Source organism: Carassius auratus, unplaced genomic scaffold (assembly GCF_003368295.1).
Source record: "Carassius auratus strain Wakin unplaced genomic scaffold, ASM336829v1 scaf_tig00035347, whole genome shotgun sequence".
NCBI classification, from domain to species: domain Eukaryota; kingdom Metazoa; phylum Chordata; class Actinopteri; order Cypriniformes; family Cyprinidae; genus Carassius; species Carassius auratus.
The window spans coordinates 44,731-69,569 of NW_020526221.1; the positions used below are offsets into that span (position 1 = coordinate 44,731).

Here is a 24,839-nt window from a genome sequence, read left to right on the forward strand (position 1 = left end):
TTAATTGCTTTTAGCTTCATTTTTTTGTTTTTCATATAAATGTCACGTTTTTAAATGTTGTATGCATTTGTAATTTTATCAAATTTCTTTATTTAGAAAATATTTATAGGTAGTATTTTTATCTCTGGATTTGTTTTTAGTTATTTTAATACTTGAATTGATTGCTTATGTTGTCCTTATTTGTAAGTCGCTTTGGATAAAAGCGTCTGATAAATGACTAAATAAATAATATCATAGCATTGCGCTTTTGTTTCATATATGCACTAAGAATGGATATTAGGATAATAATAAAAAAAAACAGCTGGACACTCGGTTTGTTTATTCAGAGGGATCAGTTGACCGCACAAAAAAAAAAGAAAAAAAAGAAAATAAATTTCACATTTACATGAAATTATAAATAACTCCAACTATAACACCAATACTTTCCTTGCACAACTGGAATCAAGTCGTCAGTATGTCATTACCAGCCCCGAAAATCAAACCATTTACAGCAAATAAACCGATTCGCTAAGACAAAAGAACAGTCTACAATATTAAGACAACAGATGATTAATAAATTCAGTAGAGTCAAAATGAAAGCATGTTATTCCATGTATTCAAACAACCCAACCCTTTGATGGGGATATTTACAAGAGTCCTTAGTAACTCGCAAAATTCGCTCATCCATAACAAAGCACTTCAAAGTCCTGTTTTTTTTTTTTTTTTTTTGCATAACGATTTATAAAAAATAAATCACCCTGGATTTGTTCAGAGTTAAAAAAAAAAGGCCAAATTATATGCCACTGAGTTTACGGCTTGTAATATCACTTAAAATTAACAAAAGCAATCATAATTTAGGGATAAAATGCCGCTTAACTTTAGCTTTATCTTTTATGAATCATAATGGTAATTCAAAAAAAAAAAACAGATCCCTCTGCCAGCAAAACATGAACATCCGATTTAAAAGAAATGGCCTAATAAAGCAACTTAAAATGTCTTCAAATTTATATATATATTTTTTCACAACAGCTGAAAGACTTAAATGATGTGAAACCAATCTGTCTGTAAAATAAACAAGCTGGAAATCAGAAACACCCATTGCAGAGGTGATAGCCAAGACTCAATAATGGAAAACTTTGGGATGCTTTTCAGCATTAACTTCATTGTAAATGAGAAATCATTTCAGTATCTTCTGTGTGATAACTACACAACCAAATGTCAAAAAATTTAAATACTGCATTTCTGAAAAGGCCATAAAAAAAAATACTAGTGGACAGGTGATCTCCAAAACTGAGAAGGAAAAAACTAAAAATGTACGGCCAAATTTCACCTGACATGATGGTGATCTTTCTTTGAGAGATAAAATAAATAAATACATCTATCTTATGTGAGTTTTAAGGCAATGCAGTGGCTTTTTCTTTGTCGTGCTCCTTAAGCCTGTTTGTGATCAAAAGTTCATACTTCACAGATTTCTGAACAAAAATTACAACGTGGGAATTCATTTGTAAAGTTACGAATGATAAATAAAACCCCTAGCATCTTCAAACAACACTGCATCGTATGCAGTAGCCTTAAGGAAATGTGGATATAATACACTGCACATTCTATCATAAAATAATCACTCGAGGAGAGTTTAATAACCTCCCACAGAGTAGACGTGCAGCTATATTACAGTCAGTGCAATGCTCAGATCAGGCTGCTAAAGAGATCCCATTAAACATGGGAAAACATATCACTGGTGCCCAACAGAATTCATCAGCAGAGGAGAGAAAGACAGAGGGAGAGGAAGAAAGAAGCAGGCGAGGTTTGTGGTCCAGGACGTAGAGCACATCGACAGGATTAGTGAATATAAGCTCTGTAGACGGCAGACATGTCATTGTCCGACTGGTCCAATGCTTTTGCTCTCTTGTATACCTGCAGAAGTACGGAATAATGCATTACTTCAAACGGAAGCATACGCCAAAATTACATACAATTCACAAAACGGGAAAAAGACTATCAAATATCCATATACTACAATTAAATATGTATATTACCATTTCAGTTCATTTATGTGGTTTACTTTACATTACTATTAAACTGCATTACAGAATTTGAAATACATACATTAGTTGCTCAATCAACAAAGTATCGATTGTGGCCAATCAGTTACCTCATTTGCAGCAGCTGCCATTGGTGTTGGATGATTAACCGAATCTCCCATTGAAATGGCTAACCGCAGATCTTTCTGAATGTGTTTCAGGTAGTAATCAGGTTTGAAGTTGCCCTGCAAGATATCTGAGAAGAAACACATCAAATGTTAGATAAACTCAAGTGTCGTGTCATTTTAATAGATCCAAAGGTTACGCTGTCATGCTGCGTTGCCTCTAGTTTCTAATAGTCACCAGTTTCCATTTAAGTTTTGCAATGCTCCTTGCGCAATAAATGAAAATTTGTGCAATAAATGACTAAATAGACACCGTTTGACATTGGAAACCATAGGTTATGATGTCTAACCAGCGCCATGTAACAGAAAATGTTTAAATGGCAGGAAGATTCAAAAGCAAACTCAAATCTACCAACACTACCAATCTTAAAAACGTTAACAAGAAAACCTACTCTGGCATTTCTGGTCCACAAACGTGCTTGCCATTTGTCCGTGGCAAAGAATATCCAAAAATGTTTGCTGCGACTGTCCCGTGGCCTGCGCCAAGGTTAATCCCTCTGCGATGGTCGCCATGAAACTGCCTTGAACCATGTTAATGATCAGCATCATTCTGGCAGCATTTCCTGCTTCCCCTGCTTTGATGGAAAAGAAAGTTAATATGTGACGTGGAAACATCTACCTCGTACACAGCGCGAATGAAAGGCTGTAGTACCTATGAAGAAAGACGTCTTCCCCATTGCCTGGAAGCAGCTGCTACAGTCTTCATAAACACTGCGGTCTCCTGCAGCAACAATGACCAGCATACCGTCATTGGAAAGCTGCTGGCTGCCCGAAACCGGAGCTTCTAGGAATCTGCCGCCTCTGGATGTGATGACCTACAGATTCAAATGAACCTTAGTAACGGACTTCCCCTGGTAACGTCATGAAAGTCCCATCTGGATGATGATGATGGTTACCTGTGCGAGCTCCATGATGGTTTCTGGATCAACGGTCGACATCTCTACGTAACATTTGCCTGGTCTGATTCCCTGCAGGACTCCGCTAGGACCTAACACAAGCTGAATGGACAAAATACTGTACATGTAAACCCAAGAAAGAGCAGCTTGACAGATCGAAGAAAAAGAGCTATTTACAAAACATCGACTTACATCTCTGGCAGCTTTTGGGTCTGATACACAGGAAAATGTGATATCACACATGGACACAACTTCTGCTGGTGTTCGTCCTAATCTGGCACCTTCTTGGATGAACAAATCGCACTGGAAAAATGAAAGGAGAAAAAAATAAAAGGTTAAAAACAAGCCATTCACTCACTACTGTAACGTCAGAAGCAATCATATTGTAAACACCTTTGATTGTACCTTTTCTGCGGTGCGATTCCAAACAGTCACAACATGCCCCATCTTCAACAAATTAGAAACCACACCACTTCCCATCAGTCCAAGTCCTAGGAACCCTATCCTGTTGTGAAAACAAAATAAATATTTTAAGTACTGTCAACATACCATTTTAAGTGAATGGTTTAATAAACATTAGTAATGCCCTATGTTTTTTTGATTTTCTAAAAAAAAAAAAAGTTCACAAGAGTCATTTGTTTGTGAATCAAACTACACTGGTAGTGTGCTGCATGGGGTCAGGAATCGAAAAAAAAAAAAAAAAACATTTGCAATATCGCCTATCGATTCATTTACACTTTTTTTTTTTCCTCTTCACCTGTGAGGACCAGACCTAGCAATCTGCCAGGACCTTGCTCCAAAGTTTGGCTACATTTGCAATCAGAAGCTAAAAAAATAAGTATAAGTATAAAGCTAAGTATAATATTTCTCTGATTTGTCCTTTGACACGTGTGATCAATGTTGTGCTCACTTGATTCGTTCATGCAGGGTACGATCACATCAGTATGATTCGAACCTTTGAATTTGCATTCGCGCTGCCGTTGAACTAAAGAGAGCAGCTGTCATTGGTCTTTTCAGCCACACAGTGCCATTGTTTCAAACATTCAAATCACAGAAGTACTGGGATAAAAGTTTATAGTTCAGATATAAACCATGTGTCCGATGTGTATGGTTGTGGTTCAAATAAATCACCTTTTAAAAAGTAATTTGACACTTCAAATGAAGATTTATCGATTACATTGTTACGCCAGTAGGTGACGAAAAGGGGCTGTTTAAATGTAAGTCTCTGATTCGTAAAAGAGATCCGTTCAAGAGCGCCGATTCATCCAGTAATGAAACAAAGTACATCTTGAGTGAGTCATTTAATCATTAATTCATAAATTGCATACGATTTTGTTTACAGGGTATACACAGGAATCATGGAGTTAAATTTAATACATTTTAAGACTCTTTGCAAACATTGAGACCTCATCGCCACTCCAAGTTTTAATCGGTTACATCGGCGACACAAACTTAAATTTACATTATATTGATTGTGAGATAACACAACTAAATAGACTAACTTTGTGATAACTCATTAATACAACAGAATTCAGAAGGGGGAACCAAGCACAAGGTTACTGAGAGACTAAACAATGCAACCCAAGAAACAAGAATTAGACCAATAAACAACGAGCTAACGGGGCAATGAGCTTAAACACAGTATATTACAAAAAATTTATTTGTCACTTCAACTCGTAACTTTCTGCAAACCATAGCTTTTTTTAATGACAAACAACTGACTGGTCAGACAGTTCATCTTTGATTACAGAGCGCTTGATTTGATTTCGACTTGACAGTGTCTGTAATACTGCACCTGATCGTGTCTGAATGATCATGGAAGGTAAAATAATGATCACAACTATTACAACATTTTAACAACAAAAACCCTTCTCTAGGATCACAGAAAAAAACTAATTGGAAAAAATATATATATGTGTCAATATTAGATTAAATATGTATTCAATTGGAAATGTCTCAGAAACTAAAATGATATTCCAGATTTGTAATCTCAGAACGTCAATGTGGTCTCAGACATTGGACTGGCACTTTTTCTGGCCACTGAAAACATGATTGTTCCAGATTACCTTTTGTCTGTAGGTGTGATGCTGCCGTTGATGGCTGTGCTGTCTGCTGCTTGAATAGATGTTGATCTGGTGTCCTTTTCAAGGAGAAAACAGACAATTATTAAAATGACCAAGCAATGCGGGCTGGCTAATTAGTAGGGAAATGAAGAAACCACGAGCTGTGTATTCCTAGACGGCGCTCACCTCCTCGATTATCTTTAAGCGTTTGGTGATGGGCTCCATTGATGAAGCTGGCTGTAAGGGAAATGGAGATTTCCTTGTCAACCAAAGTCAATTCAGCAGATTCATTTCAGATCGTCTAGAAATAGCAAACAGTCTTGCACTCAAAGGATCCTAGACACACATTTATTGAAAACACCAACTCCAGGTGGAGACCTTTTGGCCCAACAGTCACAAATGATCTTAAGTGCATGTTATTCACTGCTCTGTCGGCTTCCAGTAAAGACTGCACTTATATTATTATCCACTGCTGTCATGTCACACAGCTCTTTCTGCCCTATCTGATGTGAGAGCCACGAGTGAGGACAGCGTTAGGAACTGAAAATCAAGTTATCGTGCTCAGCCACATGCTCCGTTTCAGTTTAACTGAAACTCATACAGGCTGACGCAGCCTAAATGAACATTTCTGAGAAAAACCTCAGGCAATTAAGATCTCAATGTCTCCTTTCTGGAGATCTAACTTTAAGATCAATTCGTTTCTGAATGTGGTGCTTTTAAGCAACAGGACAAGCAAGAAGGAAATGTTCCTCTGAAGAGGAAGTGCCAAGAGGAAAGGAAGAGTCATTTAAACAGTTTGTTGGTATAACTGGCACAAGAACAGAAGCACAAGAGTATTCTGGCTGGGCGTCTTTGCTGGCTGAAAACAAGCTTTTCCGATACTGTTTTTTTCCTCCAATCCAATCAATTATTCAGACACACTAGCATGTAACAAACTGTGCAACCATAGGCAAAGTTCAAAATGTACTTCTTTGCCCCATCTATGCCCATAAATATTTTAATGCCTATTTATTTATAATATTTCTTTTTAGAAAATATTATTTTTGACCATAGTTTGCAGCTCACAAGTGCTGTGGCATAACAAAACTATTTATTTTTGCTTTCTGACAGAATTGTTTTGTCTCTCAAGTCTCTAATACCCACAAAGGCTGCATTTAGCTGTACAAAAATATAGGAACAGTAATACTATGCATTATACTTTATTACAATAAAAAACTGGTTATAATACATCTTAAAGTATCATTTATTCCTGTGCTATATTTTCAACACTCATTACCCAAGTCTTCAGTGTCACATGATCTTCCTGAAATAATTCTAATGCTGATTTGCTGCTTTAATTTGCTTGGGAACCATTTTTATCATCATAAATGTTGAAAACAGTTGTTGGTGCTCAAAGGGTTAGTTCGTTAGAATCGTTCGCATCTCTAATACGCATTAATCCACAAACGACTTAAGCTGTTAACTTTTTTAATGTGGCTTACACTCCCTCGGAGTTCAAACAAACCAATATCCCGGCGTAATTCATGTACTCAAACAGTATATTGACTGAACTGCTGTGATGAACACCGAGCCGAGCCAGATAACGAACAATAGACTCGTTCACGAGTGAAGAACCGGTTGCATCGGTGTTCGGATCACCAGTAGTTCTTTCGGACAGTTCGATTCAATAAACCGGTTGAAGAAAACGGTTCACCAGTTCTTTTGCGCTCGATGTAATGGCGTCATTGGCGATGATTGCCCTTGATTCAAGCCTTCGATTTACCCGCACCCATAACACTAGCACAGAATCAGTTTAGAATCAATCACCAAAAGAATCAGTTCAGTTCAGACACTCTGTGTGTCGGTCTGCTTCACGCTGAATCACACATGCGCAGTATCATCAGCTCCTCGGTTCACGAATCGGACACGTCTGACAGAACCGGTTCTTCACTCGTGAACGAGTCAGTCTATTGTTCGTTATCTGGCTCGGTGTTCATCACAGCAGTTCAGTCAATATACTGTTTGAGTACATGAATTACGCCGGGATATTGGTTTGTTTGAACTCCGAGGGAGTGTCAGCCACATTAAAAAAGTTAACAGCTTAAGTCATTTGTGGATTAATGCGTATTAGAGATGCGAACCGTTTAAAACGATTCAGTTCTATTTGGTGAACTGAATGATTCATTTGCGAACCGGAAATCCAGCTGCTTTGATTTGAACTCTCTCTCACACAGATACGGAAGAGAAGACAATGCTGAATAAAGTCGTCGTTTTTGCTATTTTTGGACCAAAATGTATTTTCGATGCTTCAAAAAATTCCAACGGACCCTCTGATGTCACATGGACTACTTTGATGATGTTTTTATTTCCTTTCTGGACATGGACAGTATACCGTACACACAGCTTCAATGGAGGGACTGAGAGCTCTCGGACTAAATCTAAAATATCTTAAACTGTGTTCCGAAGATAAAAGGAGTCCTTGCATGTTTGGAACAGCATAAGGGTGAGTTATTAATGACATCATTTTCATTTTTTGGCGAACTAACCCTTTAATATTTAATAACCATATCAATATTTTCAGGATTCTTTGTTGAACAGAAAGTTCAAAAGAAAAGCATTTATTAAATCTTTTGTAACACTATAAATGTTTGCCAGTTCGGGTTAGATTAATGTGCCCTTGATTCATAAAAGTATTTTTTTTTTTCAAACAACAAATCTCCCTGATCTCAAACTTTTAAATGGAAACTGTAAATAATTATCTACTTCAAATTCTGGATAAAAAAAAGAAAATAAGAAATGTTCATTTTGGACCCTGGCCACAACCGAAAAAAGACCTTGAGCAAAACCATAGCCAAAAATAGTTTATAAACTGCAAAGTGGAGTACGTGTCAGCTCACAATCTCAGAAGATCAACCAATAAGCTTGACGTTTTCGGTTTCCTTTAGGTACAAAAAAAAAAAAAAACTCTGCCATGCTGCAGATTCAGACAACTAGCATCGCCAGAAGCAGTTTGGGGGAGGATATTATTCAGAAATTATTAGAACAGCCATTGTGTGCAATGTGCAAGAGATAGGGGTAAAGTTACACTAACTAGAAAATCATTCAGCATCCCAGCAAAAGTCTCCTTACCTTCTCAGACTGGCTGAGCAGAAAGTGATGAAAATGTGGGTCATCCTTTACTGGCTATAATGGAAGAGAGTTAAATTGGAAACTATTCTCCAAAGAGACTTACTGACCTGATAGTTATTTCATCTCCAACTAATTACAGTGACATGGTGAGAGGTGAGATTACATAGTGAAGGACAAAAAGTACAGTAAAGGACACCAGCCGTGCAGCTACTATGAAGAGTCACAGCTGTAACTGCACCAAAATCAGCCAGTGGGTACGTCTTACTGATACCTATAAAAACAGCATATGTGCAGATCCCATAAAAGTGCAGAAGCAAACTGTGAATGTAACCTACACTGCTCTCCCATTTGAATCCTGATACTGTTCCTGCGACCAGCCGTCGTACAGAGGATGGCTCTGGGTCAGAATCAGTCTGTTCCTTAAGGGAAAGAGAGACACATTCACCGTGTGTACAGAATGGCTTCATCTCATCAAACAAAGCCCTACAATAGCTGCATCTAAACCCAGTCAAAATATGGCACTGGTCATACTGCAAAAATGGCATCAGTCTCAATGAATGGGTGGGTTGCGCTTGAGAGAGCCACCTCTAAAACATACAATTGTAACCTGACTCCACAGCAGGTGCAACAGCAAATGGCCTTAGCAAAGGACTTTGATGAAGCTGACAAAAAACATGTGTGGTTATGACCTAACCCTTCCCCTCCACAATGGTATTTAATGGTAAAGCAATATCTTCCATTTACCTTGTCCGACGAGCCACCCTTGAAGGCATCTTCATCATCTTCTTCAATGATCTTCATTGGTTTAGCTGCTTTACGCCCTTTATCTGACTTGCTTTTGTCATCGGAGTGTGCCTGTAAAACAAGGTTCACACAACACGAGGAATTATTTCTGAAATACTACCTGGTGAATTTCGAAGAACCTGTCTATACCTGGTACCAATGCAGTTTGGGTGTCAATAATAAGTAGCAACATAAAAGAGGGGTGTAAGGGGAGCCCAGAGGTTAATATGGAATTTACCATCCAAAAAAAAATTGTTTAACCAACATTTTTCTCAAAATATCCAGCTGAAAGTGAGATTGAACATAATAACATGTGGAAACAACAGTTTGCTGACTTTGTGATATGCTTTTAAACGCTGGCATTGTGAGCAATGCATATCCGATCTTTAAAATCTGATCACAAGGAAACATTAATGCAGATTACAATCAATTAACAAAATGATAACCCTTTAGGTCACTTTCCGATTCCTTATAATCTGCATAACACAAGGTCATTTTGTACATGAACAGTGTGACAAAATTAGAGGAAGACACATTTAAGATGCAGCCACAAAACATTGTGTTCAGATCAAAGAAAAGCCATGGTGGAAACAAGAGCACAAGTTTGTGAAGATACTAACCTGATCTTTCCCCTTGGCCTTCTTTAGGTACTCCTCAACTGCATCAACAGCCTGCTGGAAGCGCTTGCCTTTGTTGATCTTGATCATCTCCTCTTTGTGAGGATGGTAAGGCTTCAGCTGCTCTACCTTTATCCAGGCGCTGAAAGGGCGACGCATATCAAAAGTCAACATCTGCTTGGTTTACACTCTCAAATCCTATGCAAACAAGAGGAAGTGGTGGTAAAAGACTACGGCTGTCTCTGTACTCACTGATCTTCAGTTCCAAAAAACTTGACAAAGAAACATTTTTTGCCTCTTGGCTTTTTCAGATCCTTCGGAGGACTGACGATCTGAAAACACGAGGGTTAGAGATCAGTAAATGTGACAAACCAACGTTTAATTTGAAGCATTCTTGCTTTGATTGAAAGCAACCAAAAACGCTTTCTAGATAGCTAACTTAAGTCAGCTCGCTAGGTTTAGAAAACATCCGGCGACCGCGACCTCTAGATGCAAGAGCCTCAGAAAAACAACATGAAAAAGCAACATGAAAAGATCTTACCTTGCCTGGCCAAGGTGGATAGCGTCCAAGCTTACCCCTGAAACACAAATTGAGACGACAGTTTAGTATTTTAAATCAAACGCGACAGGATTGAGCGTTTATTAACTGAAAGATCAAGCTAGCTAGTGTAACGTAATAGCAAAACCCGTTTCGACACCATCAGCAAACTGCACCGAAGCTTGTATTAAACTCACTGTTTATATAATTACACACCTAAACTTTAGATGAAACCCTCATTTAGTGTTAAACACACTTAACATAACGTTAGCGGATTAACCTCAAAAAGCATATAAAGTAATCGTTAGCTTGTGTGCTAAGCCTGCTGCTCAGTATTTGGCTTGACGACACATAAACTGGGCCATAAACACGATTTTTAATAAAACATTTTATTGCACCCACGACGAAATGCTTTTCGCGTGCACGAAAGATAATTTAACCTTTTGACGCAAAATTAAATCGTGTAAAGTTTTTTTTTTTTTTTATCTTACCAAACCAGATCCCCGATCCTTAGATGCACAGTCGCCATCTTAAACTGTTGGTGAGAAACGTCGCACTGAATGCAGGGAATGAACACACCCACTACACTTCACCCATCTACCCCTGCGAGGAAGCGACGCGACGCGACAAAACCAGTTCGATGTCGTCGCGTTGACAGGCTGTAACGTCGTTGTAGTTTCGCACGTCGCTCGCTAGCACTGACCTGCCTCATGTTATTTTTAAACAGCAGGTTCTGGAGAAGTTATACAGAGTTTAAGTTTCTCCTGTGAATTCAGAGAATACCAACTCGGAGAGAAATATGAATTTACATATTTCTTCACACTAAACAAATAAATAAAGGTTATTATTTGTCTATTTTAAACTTTGGATAATGCTTGGGAACAAATTTATCACCTGATGCTTGTTGAAACTGAAAAAGTATGTTAATATCATTTGTAAACACATTTTACAAATATTTGATTTTGTCAAATTATGTAACAATTTAAATTATGTAAAAAAGTGTGAAATTATGTGATGCAAAAATGTATTTGGGAGAAAACGTTAGAAAAATATTGAGCCTAAAACATAGGACATTTTATTCTAAATATGTATAAAAATGTAATTTCTGATACTAAACCCAATACATAATATTTAAGATGTCATGGAAACAGTGTTGGATAAGTTACTCTAAAAAAAGTAATTAAAATATTACTAATTACATCTTCAACAGTGTAATTAGAATACTGTACAAATAACTCTCTCCAAAAAGTATTTAATTACTTATTACTTTCTAAATCAGTTACTGAATTTTACAGGATAGACACGAAACGGTTCTTCTAATTCTTCTAAATAAATAATAGATAACTAGGCTACATAAATTATTCTGGTCACACTTTAGATTTGTGTCCAATTTTCACTATTAACAATGTTGACAATTACGTTTAAGAATTGGGTGATTAAGGATTTATATTTAGGTCTTGCAGAATAAGACATTAATATGTGCTTTTTAAGTAATAATAAACAGCCAATATCTCACTATTATTCATGCTAATACCCAACTAGTCAATAGTGAGAATTGGAAAAAGTGTTACCAATATTCTTACTAAGTCACCAAAGTATTTAAAGTGAGAAGCATACATAAAAAGCATGTATTGGTTAGACTTTGATGTTAAATCCACTGTTGTATTGTATATAAATGTTTTACAGCCTTATAGTTCAATTACATAAGAAGTAACTGCAATTTAATTACAGAAAAATAAGAGTAACCTTACTTTACTTTTCAAGGGAAAAGTACTTCAATTAGAGAAACTAATTACTTTGTGTAACTAGTTGCACCCAACACTGCATGGAAATGACACGGTTAACTAAAAGTGATTGCAAAGACAGCTTGAGCTTTTATTACTTCATGATAAAGGCAAAGGGAAATAACACAGTTTTATCTTCATTTCATTTTTTCTTTATCTTAAATCAAACATGGAAGTAGTATAATCTGACACAAGTAAAAAGTGCATAAAGAGGGACAGATGGGTCCATAATTTTATCATTAAGGCACACATTTTATATGCATATATTAGATCGGATTCCAGTAAAACTGAACTAGATTTCATTAAAACATTCTCAAACATGTCTCGTCTGCTAATCTTCAATGAAGATTCGTAAGTACAGCGATAGAAACATTAACCCAAATTCAGCACCATAACCAAAGCAACACCATCTTGCATTGATATAAGAATGCATTTAAAAACAAATACATACTGTATTGAGAAAGTGAATCTAAAAAGAGATTTCAACTGCAATTTGGGAACACAAACAGCACATTTACGTAAGTTGTATTTGAATGGATCTATATGACTCTGCCTGACAGCAAGAGACCGAACTCCTGGATGCTGATCTCCTTGTTCTGATATTGTTGCAGCTGACGGTTTGTGATGTTTCCAGCCCTCAGAGCGTCTTCAATGGCAAACTTCTTGCCTGATTTTCGGTCATGAAGAACGGAGGACTCGCCATTCGGACCCTTGACTGTGATCTCCTCCCAGTCGCATTCTTGACTCTGAAGGTTGACGAACATTTTCCAGTCGATTAGGCCGAGCTTGTAAGCCTCCTCTGGCTTCATCTCCTTTCCGGTGTCTGGATCGATGACGACAATCGAGCGGCGGAGGTGACTTTCTCGCTGCTCCCTCTTCACTCTCATTGCAGACAGACTCTTCTGAAGCTTTTCGATTTCTTGGTCTTTCTCCATTCGGATGCGCCTGAGTTCAGAGAGTTCTCTTTGCAAGGATTCCAATCGAATTTCCAGGTTCCTGCTGTTTCCACCGGAGAAGTCTCAGTGATGTGTCTGGTTTCTTTTGTCGTGATCTCGATCTCGGATTGAAGCTTCCTTATTTCGTTCTGCAGGCGCTGGTTCTCCTGCTGTAACCTGTTGCTTTCGTCACGAATGTAGTTGAGTTCTTTGGATGATTTTGTATTGGTGAACTCCACCTCCGAAAGCTTCGAGTTTAGGTTGATGATCTCTTGGTCCAGCTCACGACGGCGCTTTTCCTCTTCTTCAAGGCTTTTCTTTAGGGTTATAATTTCCATCTCGGCCTCCGGGTCTCGTTCGACTTGAATTTTTTCAGTTCGCACAACTTTTTCACGCACTTCCGTTCTCTCGAGAATTTCCTGCTTTTGCATCAAGACATTATACTCCTTCTCCAAGAGCATACGCTTGTGCCTCTCCTCTTCAACCTGAAGACGTAGGATAGAGTGCTCTTTTTCTTGTTGAGGGTCCTGCTGGAGAACAACCTTTTGCTTTACTGTAACCTTTTCTCGGTTTTCCTTGTCCCTGATCTCTAGTTCATTGAGCCGCACTCTCAGCCTCTGGATTTCAAGCTCAGCTTCTCTGCGGGACCTGCGTTCACGTTCCAGCTCCTCAAGCTGAATGTCCAATTCAGCCTTTTGATGCTGCAATCTGATCAGCTCCTCTTTCAAGATCTCCCTCTGTCTCTGCTCATTGTTGATGTTTTGAGTGAAGTTGTCACATTCAGACTTCAAGACTGGATCCTGCTCCATCTTCACTACTTCTTGCTGGACAATCTTCTCCCTCACCTGGGACAAGTCGATCTTCTTAATCCTGATCCTTTCTTCATTGGAGGCCCTTTCGCTTTCCAGGTCCAAACGCTTCCTCTGTTCCTCAGCCAGTTTCCGCTTGAGACTCTCAATCTCCTCCTTGGTTTTAGGATCTTCTCTGTATTGCAGGATCTCATTCACAACCTCTTTGGTCTGAATCTGAGGCTGGGTGTCTTTCCATCTTTGGATCTCGTCTTTGAGTTGGAGGATCTCCATCTCGAACTTCTCGGTTTGGTGGGTTTTGTCCACAATTTCGTTCCTGAGCTTCTCCAGTTCTCTTTCAGTTTCCGGGTCAATCTTGTACTTGATGACCTCTTTGATGATCTCCTTGTATTCAATTTGTGGGCCTCTGTTTCTTAGCACTATCAGCTCATCCTGGAGGGTCTTCAGCTGAAGCTCTGAATCTCTGCATCTTCTCTGCTGCTCCACCAGGTCAAGTCGGAGATTTGCCACCTCTGCTTCCGCCTTCGGATCGGGTCGAACAATCTCACGCACCTTCTCCTGAATGATGACCCTCGACTTCTCTTCCTCCAGGCTGGTAATCTTACGCTGAATGTCCGTTTTCTCTCTCAGCAAAGAGCTGCGCTTGCTTTTTTCATCTTCATATTGTCTCCTCAGGTTCTCCACCTCTCTCTCCAAAGCAATATCTTTCTCAACTTTCAGTACTTCTTTGATGGAGATCTTTTCCTCAGCCATTGCCTTTTCCTTGTCAAGACGCCTTAGTTTCTCCTGCAGGAATCGAAGCTCGTCCTCGAGTTCCTTTCGGCTGTTAATTTCTTTTTGTTTCCTGTCAAGCAATAGTCTGTACTCGCTCTCGAGCTGAGGATCATTCTGAACCTTAACGACTTCCTCCTCCCTGATGATTTCCTGCTCCCTGCTTTTCTCCTCTGCAAGGATAGTCACTTGCTTTTGAATCTGAATGATTTCATTCTCTCTGACCATCTTCATCCTCTTGACTTCCTCTAGCTCTTCTCTCAGTCTCCTGAGTTCTTCCTCCTGTCCCCTGTCCCTCTCAATGCGGAGCACCTCCTTGACTGTATACTGCTGAGCTCCCTCTTTCATTTCGGTCTCGATCCCACGCAGCTTTACACGGAGGGTGTCCAACTCGCTCTCTAAGACACGAGTGGTCCTGCTTTCTTCTAAGAGCTTTTGCTGAACCCGGTGGTATTCTTCATCAAGTTGAGGGTCATGCACCTGCTTGATGAGCTCTTTCTTGACGATTGTGTCCTGTGGTTTCTGGCCCTCTAGTAAATAGATGTCACTCTGGACACTCTGGATTTCTTTTTCCAGTTGGTCTCTCCGCTGAATTTCTTCCTGAAGCTGTTTTCTGATTCTCCAGGGCTCTTCTCCTGGGGCTGAGGATCTCACCGTCTGGACATTTTGCTGGATTACTGTAACTTCTGGTTGCTGTAAAGAATTGCAAAAATAGTCGATGTGGTAAAAAGCCAAGCTATGTTCATGCCATACTATGGTTAATTTTATGTATGGTGTGTGTTAGTGTGTTTTACCTGGTTAAGAAGGCTTTGAGCAAACTCTAGGTTCTGCAGCCTCTGCTTGTTCACAGCATTCGCTTCAGTGAATTTGGACTCAATTGCAGATTCCTTTAAAACACAACAATCATGTTTATTCTTTACCAGTCACAAAAACTGTCATTAAAAGGCATTACTTGATCCAGGAAACTGTTTAGTAGTTAAAAAAACAATTCACCTCTCTCTTCACTTTCAAGGCAGGAGATTCAAGTCTGCTCCTTTTGTATGTCTGAGGAACCAAGCCATCTTCAAGGTCAAGGATGGATTTAAACCGCTCAGCTTCATATTCATAGTCCTGAAAGCCACAACACAAAGGAGTTCACATGGCTTTGCATAAAAATGATATTAGGATAATGCTTTGCAAGTAATACACTGTGGTTTTTGTACCTTGACTGCTTGCTGATAAAGCTGTGCATTTCTAGACACATTGTTCAGGTCTGATTCCTTTCTCGCGATGTCAGAGAGCAGATTCTGTAAGAACAGATTAAAACATAATTTTGGTAAATAAATGTCATTTGTAGTATTATAATGGAATTATTGCAATGAGAGAAGTGGTTCAACCCTTACCCTTTGATTTTTCAGTTTGTCGTCAATCTGTCTAATGTCATCAGTTTCACGCGGCTCATAGTTTGGTAGTCGAGAAAGCCAGCTATTAAGGTTGTCATAGTCATTGTTGTAGTTGGCATAAGCGGTTTTGGCTCTTTGCAGACATTGTGATCTGTAAAATGAAAACATTTAATTATTTTAAATATGCTGATTTTTTTTTTTTTTTGTGATAAAATACACTTTCTGTAGGACCTATGCAATAGAAAGAAGAATGTATCTGTATAAAATAAACAAGGATAGCACTTTACAATAAGGTTCAGTGCATGAACATTTTGTACATTAGATCATTAATTAATCATTAATTTACAGTGCACAATAGCAAATTTACAAATTAATAAATGCTCTTCTTGACACATAATTAAATAAAACATTAAACCTTACATGAAGTGCAACCGTACACATTAATAGTGAAATCAATCAGGGTGCAATAGAAATAATATAATCACAACACACAGTAAACTAAATAAGATGAAGCCGTGCGATCAAATTCTCAAGTCATTTTTAAGTACATTTCTATTTTAAATAACTCTAAATAATATGAACTCACCTTGCTTCAACCTGTCTGTTCAGGTTGTCGAAGCGCTTGGTGAGTTTCTGAACATCAGCCTCTTGCCTCTCAATATCAGGGCAGTGTTCTTGCACTTTGTTAGCCATGTTGTTGCAACTGGCCTTGGCATCTCTCAGGTTCTGCTCATTCTCTGTTATAGTAGATCTTTTGCTCCTCAGCTCAGATGCAATATCCTGGAGACAGGAGTACTAGACATGAGTGCATAGTATAAAAAAAAAAAAAAAAAGATTACATGGCATGGATTACTAAACTTACCGATAACTCCCGCTGGGTCTTCTCCAGTGAGGTGGGGTTGGATGGGGCAACCTCTTCTCTTGCCAGTTTGTTTTCATAAGAGGACAGCAGAGCTTTGCCATTCTGCAGAGAATTCTCCAGCCGATAAGAGTTCTGCAGTCTACAAAAGTGCAATTTTTAGGCTCACAATTCAAGCTTTCAATTAATAAGACATGCACGATCTCCACTGTAATACTTACTTGTCCTCAGAACATTTCAACAGCAAATCAACTTTATTGTATTTTTTGTTCGTCTCATCCACCTTGGAGTAGAGCTGTGGTGCACTTGCACATTTGGGAGAGGATCGGAGGAAACTCTCAGCTTCCTGTACTTTCGCAGACTTTTCTGGCTCTATCTTCCGAACAGCAGTAGCAATGTCCTGGGAAGAAAATACTGGATCAAGGTTTAAGGTCAAAACATCAGTTTCCACTGAAAAGTAAGGATCGGAAAAAATGCTTTTGTGTTTAAGTTTCAGATTCCCATTCACTTTCAAACATTTATATATATCCCTTATTATTGCTGATATATGCAATAAAATGTATGTGCGGTTTCATAATGTTCACCTTTTATCGGGTTTGAACATGCTAAGACCCTCTAATGCACAGATAAGTTTCAACCTAACGTGATACTCTTAAAAACAAAACAGTAACTGACAAGCAACATACTGAGACTGAAATATCTGCAAAAAATTTATTTAATAAACATTATTACAATGAAACCCATTATATAATTAATAACATGCTGATGCATGATGTGCAATATGAAAAAAGCATACTCAAAAAGCACCAAACTTTGTACCTTTATGTCCTGTAGCCTGTCAGCGCTGTCTTGCACGGGACGTGTCTGCTCCAGTGGGGGGCGCACACGAGAGTAAATGGCCTTCTCCTGCTTATCCAGATCACTGACCACTTTATCCAGTCCTGCCATCAGTTGACGGCATTGCTGCTCTTGTTTATCTGAGGTGCGAGAAGTTAATAAACTGAGTGTTTTACTCTCTTTTGGAGAGCTCTGCATCTAAACGTGTTATTACAAACCTTGACCTCCTGTACTCTCCTTCTTCAGCTCTGCCAGTCGTGCCTGTAGTGCAGATTTGCTGCTGGCAACTTTCTGTTTGATACCCTTGTGCTGATTTATTAGACTGTAAAAGATGTTTTTTTCAGATTAGACACATCTGTGAGTGTATGCATTATAAATTGCATATACAGAGCAGGGAATACCCACTTATCAGCAACGGCCACAGCCTCGGGGTCGGTCGGTGGGATTATGAAGCACACTGCTGGAACACTCATGGTGCGGCCATTTGCGTCCTTCACGTCCCATTTTGACCCATTGTTCCGGAGCAGGGTGTACCGCTCCCCTCGAATAATTGAACCCTGTGTCATACGAAATGAGCAAAGTAAGCTCTGTTTCAGCTTGATATTGCAGCACAAATTCTTAAAATAAATCTGAAATCCGTACAAAATCCCCTGCACACGTCTCCAGAGGTTTATACCAGATGAATCGTTTGGGTGAAGGTCTTCTTAAGGATTTAAATACATTAGATGGGGGAATCCAAAACACGAGCGGAGACCGGGTGCAATGTTTTTCTGTGCTTACACATTATAATAGCTAATGTTTCACTGACTGGTATTAGTGGAGCTCTAAGCCGCATGCATGAAGTGAGCGAGAGCTCAAACTCCGTACCTCATTAGTCTCGTATTCACACAGAGCCTCGATAGGGAGCAGTTTCTGAGGAGTCTCCCTGCGGTACTTCAGAGGGAGCACCTGCAGGCTGCGCGTCTGGAGAGCTTTCAGCCGCTCGTCGAAACGGTCCATGGCCTTTGCCTGATCCTGTCAAGACAAACACAGACAGCCTTAGATAGCAGAGACACCTTTTAGTTCAGCAAGTCAGTAAAAATATAGCAATGTTAGAACCACGTATTTACATTCAGGTCAGCAATCAGGCCCTCCATCTGGTACATGTCTTTAAACTCGGGGTTATACTTCTGGTTGATCTCGGTTTCCAGGCGCTTCAACAAATCGCTGGTGTCTCTTGCATCCTTGTGGAACTGGAAAAAATAAAAAGAATGCAGCTGAGCAAGTCCGACAGCAAACGTGAGGAAATGCCGAATAGGAAATGAAGCAAAATGCGAACTGACTTTGTGATAATCATCCATGTTCTTGAGGTGGTTCTCTTCACAGATGAGCAGGTTGAGGTATTCCTTCCAATCCGCATGTACAGCATCCATGTGTGCCTAAACACAAGACTGGTTTTAGAATAATCATATACAGCAATGCCACTGGGATAGTAAATGTAGGCTAATGTACACGTGCAAGTTTTTTATTAGTTATATGCACTGAAGTTATATTTGAAGTTATTTGGTTTATTTAAAATCGATGCAACATATTGTTACGTAATGTGTGCTAGCCTGATGGTGTTTGGTTTTTATATATTGTTATTATGCTGTGGTTTTTATTACTTTATTTACATTTACATTAAACAGTACAATAAAATACCTTCATAGTAATACATTAAAACACAAACACATTAAATATAAATAAAATCGACTGGCTAAAAGTCTTGACTGCAGAGTCAGCCAGTGCATTATCCAACTGGGACATCACACTTTATGAATCTAACTAAGAACCTCTTTAATCCACGTATCGATTATGGTGGTTATTTTAAAGTATGAAGCAGATTTTTGTGCTTCGAATAGATTTGTCACATGCTGTTTGGCTTAGCTAGGCTCAGAGAAAATGTGAAAATTCATTTCAGATCAAAGTTTTTTGGTGTTTCAGTGTTGCCATAAATACTGCATACTACTCTATAGTGCAGCACAGTTATGCACCGTAAAAAGACATCCCATGATGCCTGTTGCAACCAACAAACACTGCTAGTTTTTGACTGTATTTACCCCAATGACATTTTTTCCTGGATGGTTCTGCTCAATAAGTTCCTCTCCATCTTCATTCAGCTGGGTGATGCTTTTCTCCTTAGCCTCCAGACACTTGCTGATGAAGTTCTGATGAAGTTTAAGCACAAAGCAGCATGTTAAAAATATATAGATTCGTTGTTTGCATTTCAATGCTATAATCGCATCACTTGTAGGAGGTTTGAATCATGAAAGCACATTTAAAATATAGCACATCAATACAATTTATTGTCTTAGGTAATGAATAAATGAGTTGTAATTCTAGGTGGTTATATGAATAAAGAGGTGTTCATTTACCTCGTACTGCCTCTTGCGGGCAGGGTAGTCCAGGTTGTTGTCGCTCCAGTCATATGTGGTTCGCTCGTCAGCTTGCTGCTCCATCCAGTAGAGCTCGCTGGTGCAGCGCTGCATGTAGTCCCTCAGACTGAGCAGGTTCTTCTGACGTGCAGAGGAGTTCGCCTGAGACAGACATGGTTTAATACAGTGTTTTGAGACACTAAAAACTTACCATTAAAACTTCATGTTGAAAATTGAAAGCAGAAAATGAAGTCTCACCAGTAGTTTGTTGTACTTCGCCTGCTGGCCATCCGGACCATCCTGTTATGCAAGTAAGCAGATGAGTCACAGATGTCATTCGCATGACTGTTCAAAAGAGTCAACTATACTTCTTTTATTCAGCATTGCATTTAAAAAAAGGCAGTTAAAAAGTACCCGGTCTCCAGTGATGTACGGAGCCAGTGCCTCGACTTCGCTGTGGAAAATATTGTGCTCCTCCACTTCATCCTCGACGGTCAGCAGATCTTGTCCGTATCCTTTATTGTTCACATTTGCCTGCATCAGAACACATTCGCACATGAAACGACTGCATTTAAAAGCATACATTCAGAAGAAGGATAGGGGGTTTTGTTTAGATACACACCAGTTTCTCATCGACTATCTTTCCCCAGTTGACGGTGGGAACCTGCTCTGATCGCGTGATGTGGTAAATGCGATCATGTTCCTCGCGGAGCTTCATCACACGCACTCGCAGCTGCCTCATACTTTTCCATTGAAGAGAAGAAATAAAATGAGTCATCCACAATCCCAGCAAAATTCACAGAAAAAAAAAAAAAACATTCCATGGCATAAAGCATGAGATGCTATTGGACTTTTCAGATTAAAGGCGCCTATGTAGACGGAGTTCTAGTATTAATACTCACTCCTTCTCAATCATCTCAGCTTGAGGGTGCTGCAAACGAGAGGCTTGGGCTGCGTCTTCATCCAGACTATTCAGCAGCTCCAGGGAGTTCAGGATCCTCTTGTTGGTGTCCTCCTGGTACAGGGGCTGCTTGCTCTCATTGATCTTCCTGATATCCTAGAAACATCAATGAGCAACACAATTAAGCATAGTTATGTATCAATAATTAAGGAGGTGGTTCACTCAATAGGTCATTCCAAACCTGTATGACTTTTTCATCTATCAAAAGAAGATATTTATTTATATTTATTGAATAATATTTTTTTAATTAGTGTTGCATATATATGTATATGGTGTGTGTGTGTCTGTATGTGTACACACACAACATATATATAGTGCAAAAACACATGAAAATGAAGACAGGAGGAGTGACTAACTCTCTGGCTTTGATTTGTAATCCCCAGAAAGAGTCGTTCTGTACTTACCCTGTTGAGATTCTGTTCCGTCTCAATGATGTTCTTCTCCACCTTATCTGCATTCTTCTGCAACTTGTCAATCAGGGTCGCCAAATCAGTGTCAGGTGGTCTACGGTGAAATAACATAACTTTTGTTTGTTTGTTTATTTGTGGGAGAAGTTCAAGTAAGCCAGATATACACATATTTTTCTCCAAAATACTGCTGCAAATGTATGTTTGTTATGTTGTATCTCAGGATCTAGGACTTAGCACTTCACTTCTCTGTCATGCTGAGATGCTCTGAAAATAAATACCGGACTTGAAACAGTTTCATTCCACATCATCTGGCACAGATTTCAGATATGTTACGATAACCATGGTGCTAAAAAAAAAAAAAGTTCTTTCAGCTGAAGCATATTGAAAAAATGCAGAAGCGCCGTTCAACATTACAAAAGCCTTGCATTGTTTTAAGTGCATTCTGCGAATTCCAGAGAAAGGGCTTTTGACAGTGCGTAGCAGACATGACTCAACTTGATCAGAAACAAATTGCACACCTTGGGTCGTATTTGCCTCAAAGACAGGCATGTTGTTTTAACATCCAAGAGTATGAATCATTGATAATGAGGTTCATGGCAGTTAAAAATATCTCACATGGACTAAAATGATAATGTCTTTATTTTAAGTTTTGTGTTCACTGTAGAACTGAGTATACATTATGAGTGAGATATGTAAATTAGGCTGATAATTACAACAAGAAGGTGGCTTTAATGAGGGCGTTAAAAAACAGGTCTAACTAGTTTTACTAACATGTCACTACTGCATATGCAAGAAAGATATATATATATATATATATATATATATATATATATATATATATGTGTGTGTGTGTGTATATATATATATATATATATATATATATATATATATATATATATATATTTCTATGTCCTCTATTCTGAATACATCTGCATGTGAAACCCATCAAAATGAGTTGAGCAAAACACAGCTGGACTGTTAAAGCACGAGATTATGTAACCAGCGTTGTTTTTGTAATTTATTGAATCAAAAACAACTATTAAAGCAGCAAGACATAGAAAAGCAAAGCTGGAACTTTATATATGTAAAATTGCCAGATTTGTATAACATGGATGATGGGACAAGCAGCATCAGTCGAACTGCTGTATAAAGAAAATGATTTAATCGGATTTGAGATGAAGATCTAGGTGTGGCAAGTAATTATTTGATGTTCACTTCCCTTCCCTAGAGGAGTTCCCATATCCAAAATATACAAATGCAAAACAATAACAATAAAAAAGTGGATTGTCTTAAGCATGGTATTAACTAGCCTGAGGTTGTTTTCCTTTCTTAGCTTCCTGCAAACAAACTGCCCGTTTTTTGCCTTGTTTTGTCAAAAGATGACAGACAAATAAAAACTTGGCACATTTGACACCGAGTGACCCATTGTGCCTAGCGCAGTCAAACAACACCCGAGGATGACTTAAAAAGAAAACTATGTGTTTAGAAAAACCTTTTTTTTTTTTTTGTACATCTGTAACCAATAAAATAATTTGGACTCAAACTGAAACCATACTCCTAGAGTAAAATCCTTCATAACTGCTGTGAACGACGCTGCACTGCTTTCACAATATCAGTGTCCGATATTGTATCAAATTAAGCTGGAGGCCAGACTCATCAGAAGTCCATGCTTGCTTGAACTTGAACTTGACACTCTGTTTACACTTCTCTTCAGCTTTCTTTAAACATTCCCTACACATTTTCACAGCCTGTTCTGATTCATATGTAACTTGAGAACTATATACAATAGCATCAATAAAATGTTGGTTATTGTAAATTAGCCTACTACTACTAATACATTATAAACACAACACATTTAAATGACTGCTCCACATTCCTGTAATAGCTATGCCTTTCACAATTGCATGACTCAACTCTGCTCTGTACAGAATAACCAGTGGTCTTTGACCAAACAGTTTACACAGCCCTGTCAGTCTCACCTTGGACTGTCTTGGCTGGACTTCTCAAATGGAGGGTGTCAGAACTAAAAGATCTGTCTGAAGGTTATCTAGTTATAGTCAATTATAGTCAATAGATAGAGATATAGTCAATTCAATCATTCAGAACATACACTCCCTCACTATAAACACGTATCCTAAGTAGAAACCAGACATACAAATTGTAACTTTTCTATAAAAAAAAAATAATAATTATTTGTGAAGTGAGACCAACCCAGGCGAGTCGCAGAAAACACGGAATATGTATCTCATAGAGAAAAGTTATCCAACCTGTTACAGCGCCACACCCTTACTACAGTAACCTCAAGTCAAGCAAGCATAAAACCGATATTTATCAAGATAGATTTCAAAATACAGGGGTAAATGGGGCAGCTTGGCTAGTGAAGCTACTACAATCCAAACGAGAATGAAACGCGACCGTGTTAAAACACGTAATGACTCCGGAACGACGCTAAAAAACAAAAGAAAAAAAAAACAAAAAAAAAGACAATGCACAGTGAGAATGTATCCAGTCACCACCGACCTTTTGTCATTGATGGCCATGCTGGACTTTCCGGTCTTCTTTCTGAACATGATGACAGCTGCGGAGTTTCTGCTAAGATGGCACGGTTAGGATCCCACTCTTCTTCTGTGTGTCTGTCGTTTAACAACCTGACGCGTGTCCCAGGACAGGTACACCTCACATACAACGCCCACAATGACCGAAACAGCCACTACCCTCCCGACAACACGAGCTTTCGCTGTCCGTCAAGGTTAAGCCGTGCTTTTAACATCAAGCCCATTTAAAAGTGCGGGCTGGTGTCCGCCCCTTTCTGAGAGACATACCTGCAGCCTATCCTAACTGAGGCGGCGTCACTTTTTCTTCTGTACACGTTTTGAGGGAGAGATTCAACAGGCTACAGTCACAGTAAACTTTTATTAACAGTGGGCTGTTTCATTCACAAAAGTAAACAACAACAGCATCAGCAGCAGCAGCCTTTATTTGGATGTAATGACACTAAGCCTACATAAGTGTGTACATAAGGATCAGTTACGATACAGTTCGATGTCTCATGACTTTTTAAATAGCATAAAAAAAGTCAAAAATGTTTGAGACCTATTCAGTATTATTATCTTGCATAAACATATAGCTATTGGAACACATCATTTAGAACATTTATTAAAATTATGTTAATTTGTTTGACAGCATGTAACAACTGATCAAACTTTCTTTAATTTATAGGATTTAAATTCATTACTATAATTATTATAATATTTATTTTCAAATTGTCTTTAATTTACTGGAAATGTAAGGTTGTCAGAAACTACAAACCAGCATTTGGTCTCTAACTTAAGCTTTTTGAAAGTGACATGACATTCAGCCAAGTATGGTGACCCATATTTATAATTCGTGCCATGCATTTAACCCATCCAAAGTGCACACACACAGCAGTGAACACACACAAATCGTGAACACACACATACAAAACCAGTCTAGCCTTAGTTTGGGATGCAGCTAGAGAAAAGCAAGA

General features: G+C 38.7%; 1 protein-coding gene and 1 pseudogene across 7 annotated transcripts; both read right to left on the bottom strand.

The window, feature by feature from the left end:
• Nucleotides 1-302: 302 nt before the first annotated feature.
• Nucleotides 303-10,772, bottom strand: LOC113081915 (putative oxidoreductase GLYR1). 7 transcript variants are annotated; one of them, XM_026253822.1, is made up of 16 exons: nucleotides 10,682-10,772; nucleotides 10,194-10,230; nucleotides 9,905-9,984; nucleotides 9,656-9,794; nucleotides 8,997-9,107; nucleotides 8,588-8,671; nucleotides 8,253-8,306; nucleotides 5,331-5,381; nucleotides 5,148-5,221; nucleotides 3,487-3,586; nucleotides 3,274-3,384; nucleotides 3,082-3,183; nucleotides 2,838-3,000; nucleotides 2,578-2,757; nucleotides 2,132-2,256; nucleotides 303-1,893 (listed from the first exon to the last, which is right to left on the bottom strand). In XM_026253822.1, exons 1-16 carry the CDS (start codon nucleotides 10,717-10,719, stop codon nucleotides 1,819-1,821), a joined length of 1,524 nt encoding a protein of 507 aa, XP_026109607.1. In that variant the 5' UTR covers nucleotides 10,720-10,772; the 3' UTR covers nucleotides 303-1,818. The 7 variants fall into 7 exon arrangements, with proteins under 7 accessions (XP_026109607.1, XP_026109606.1, XP_026109605.1 ...); XM_026253821.1 differs by having other exon boundaries at nucleotides 2,578-2,760; XM_026253820.1 differs by having other exon boundaries at nucleotides 3,475-3,586.
• Nucleotides 10,773-12,041: 1,269 nt separating this feature from the next.
• On the bottom strand, nucleotides 12,042-24,124 carry LOC113081927 (periplakin-like; annotated as a pseudogene).
• Nucleotides 24,125-24,839: the final 715 nt, after the last annotated feature.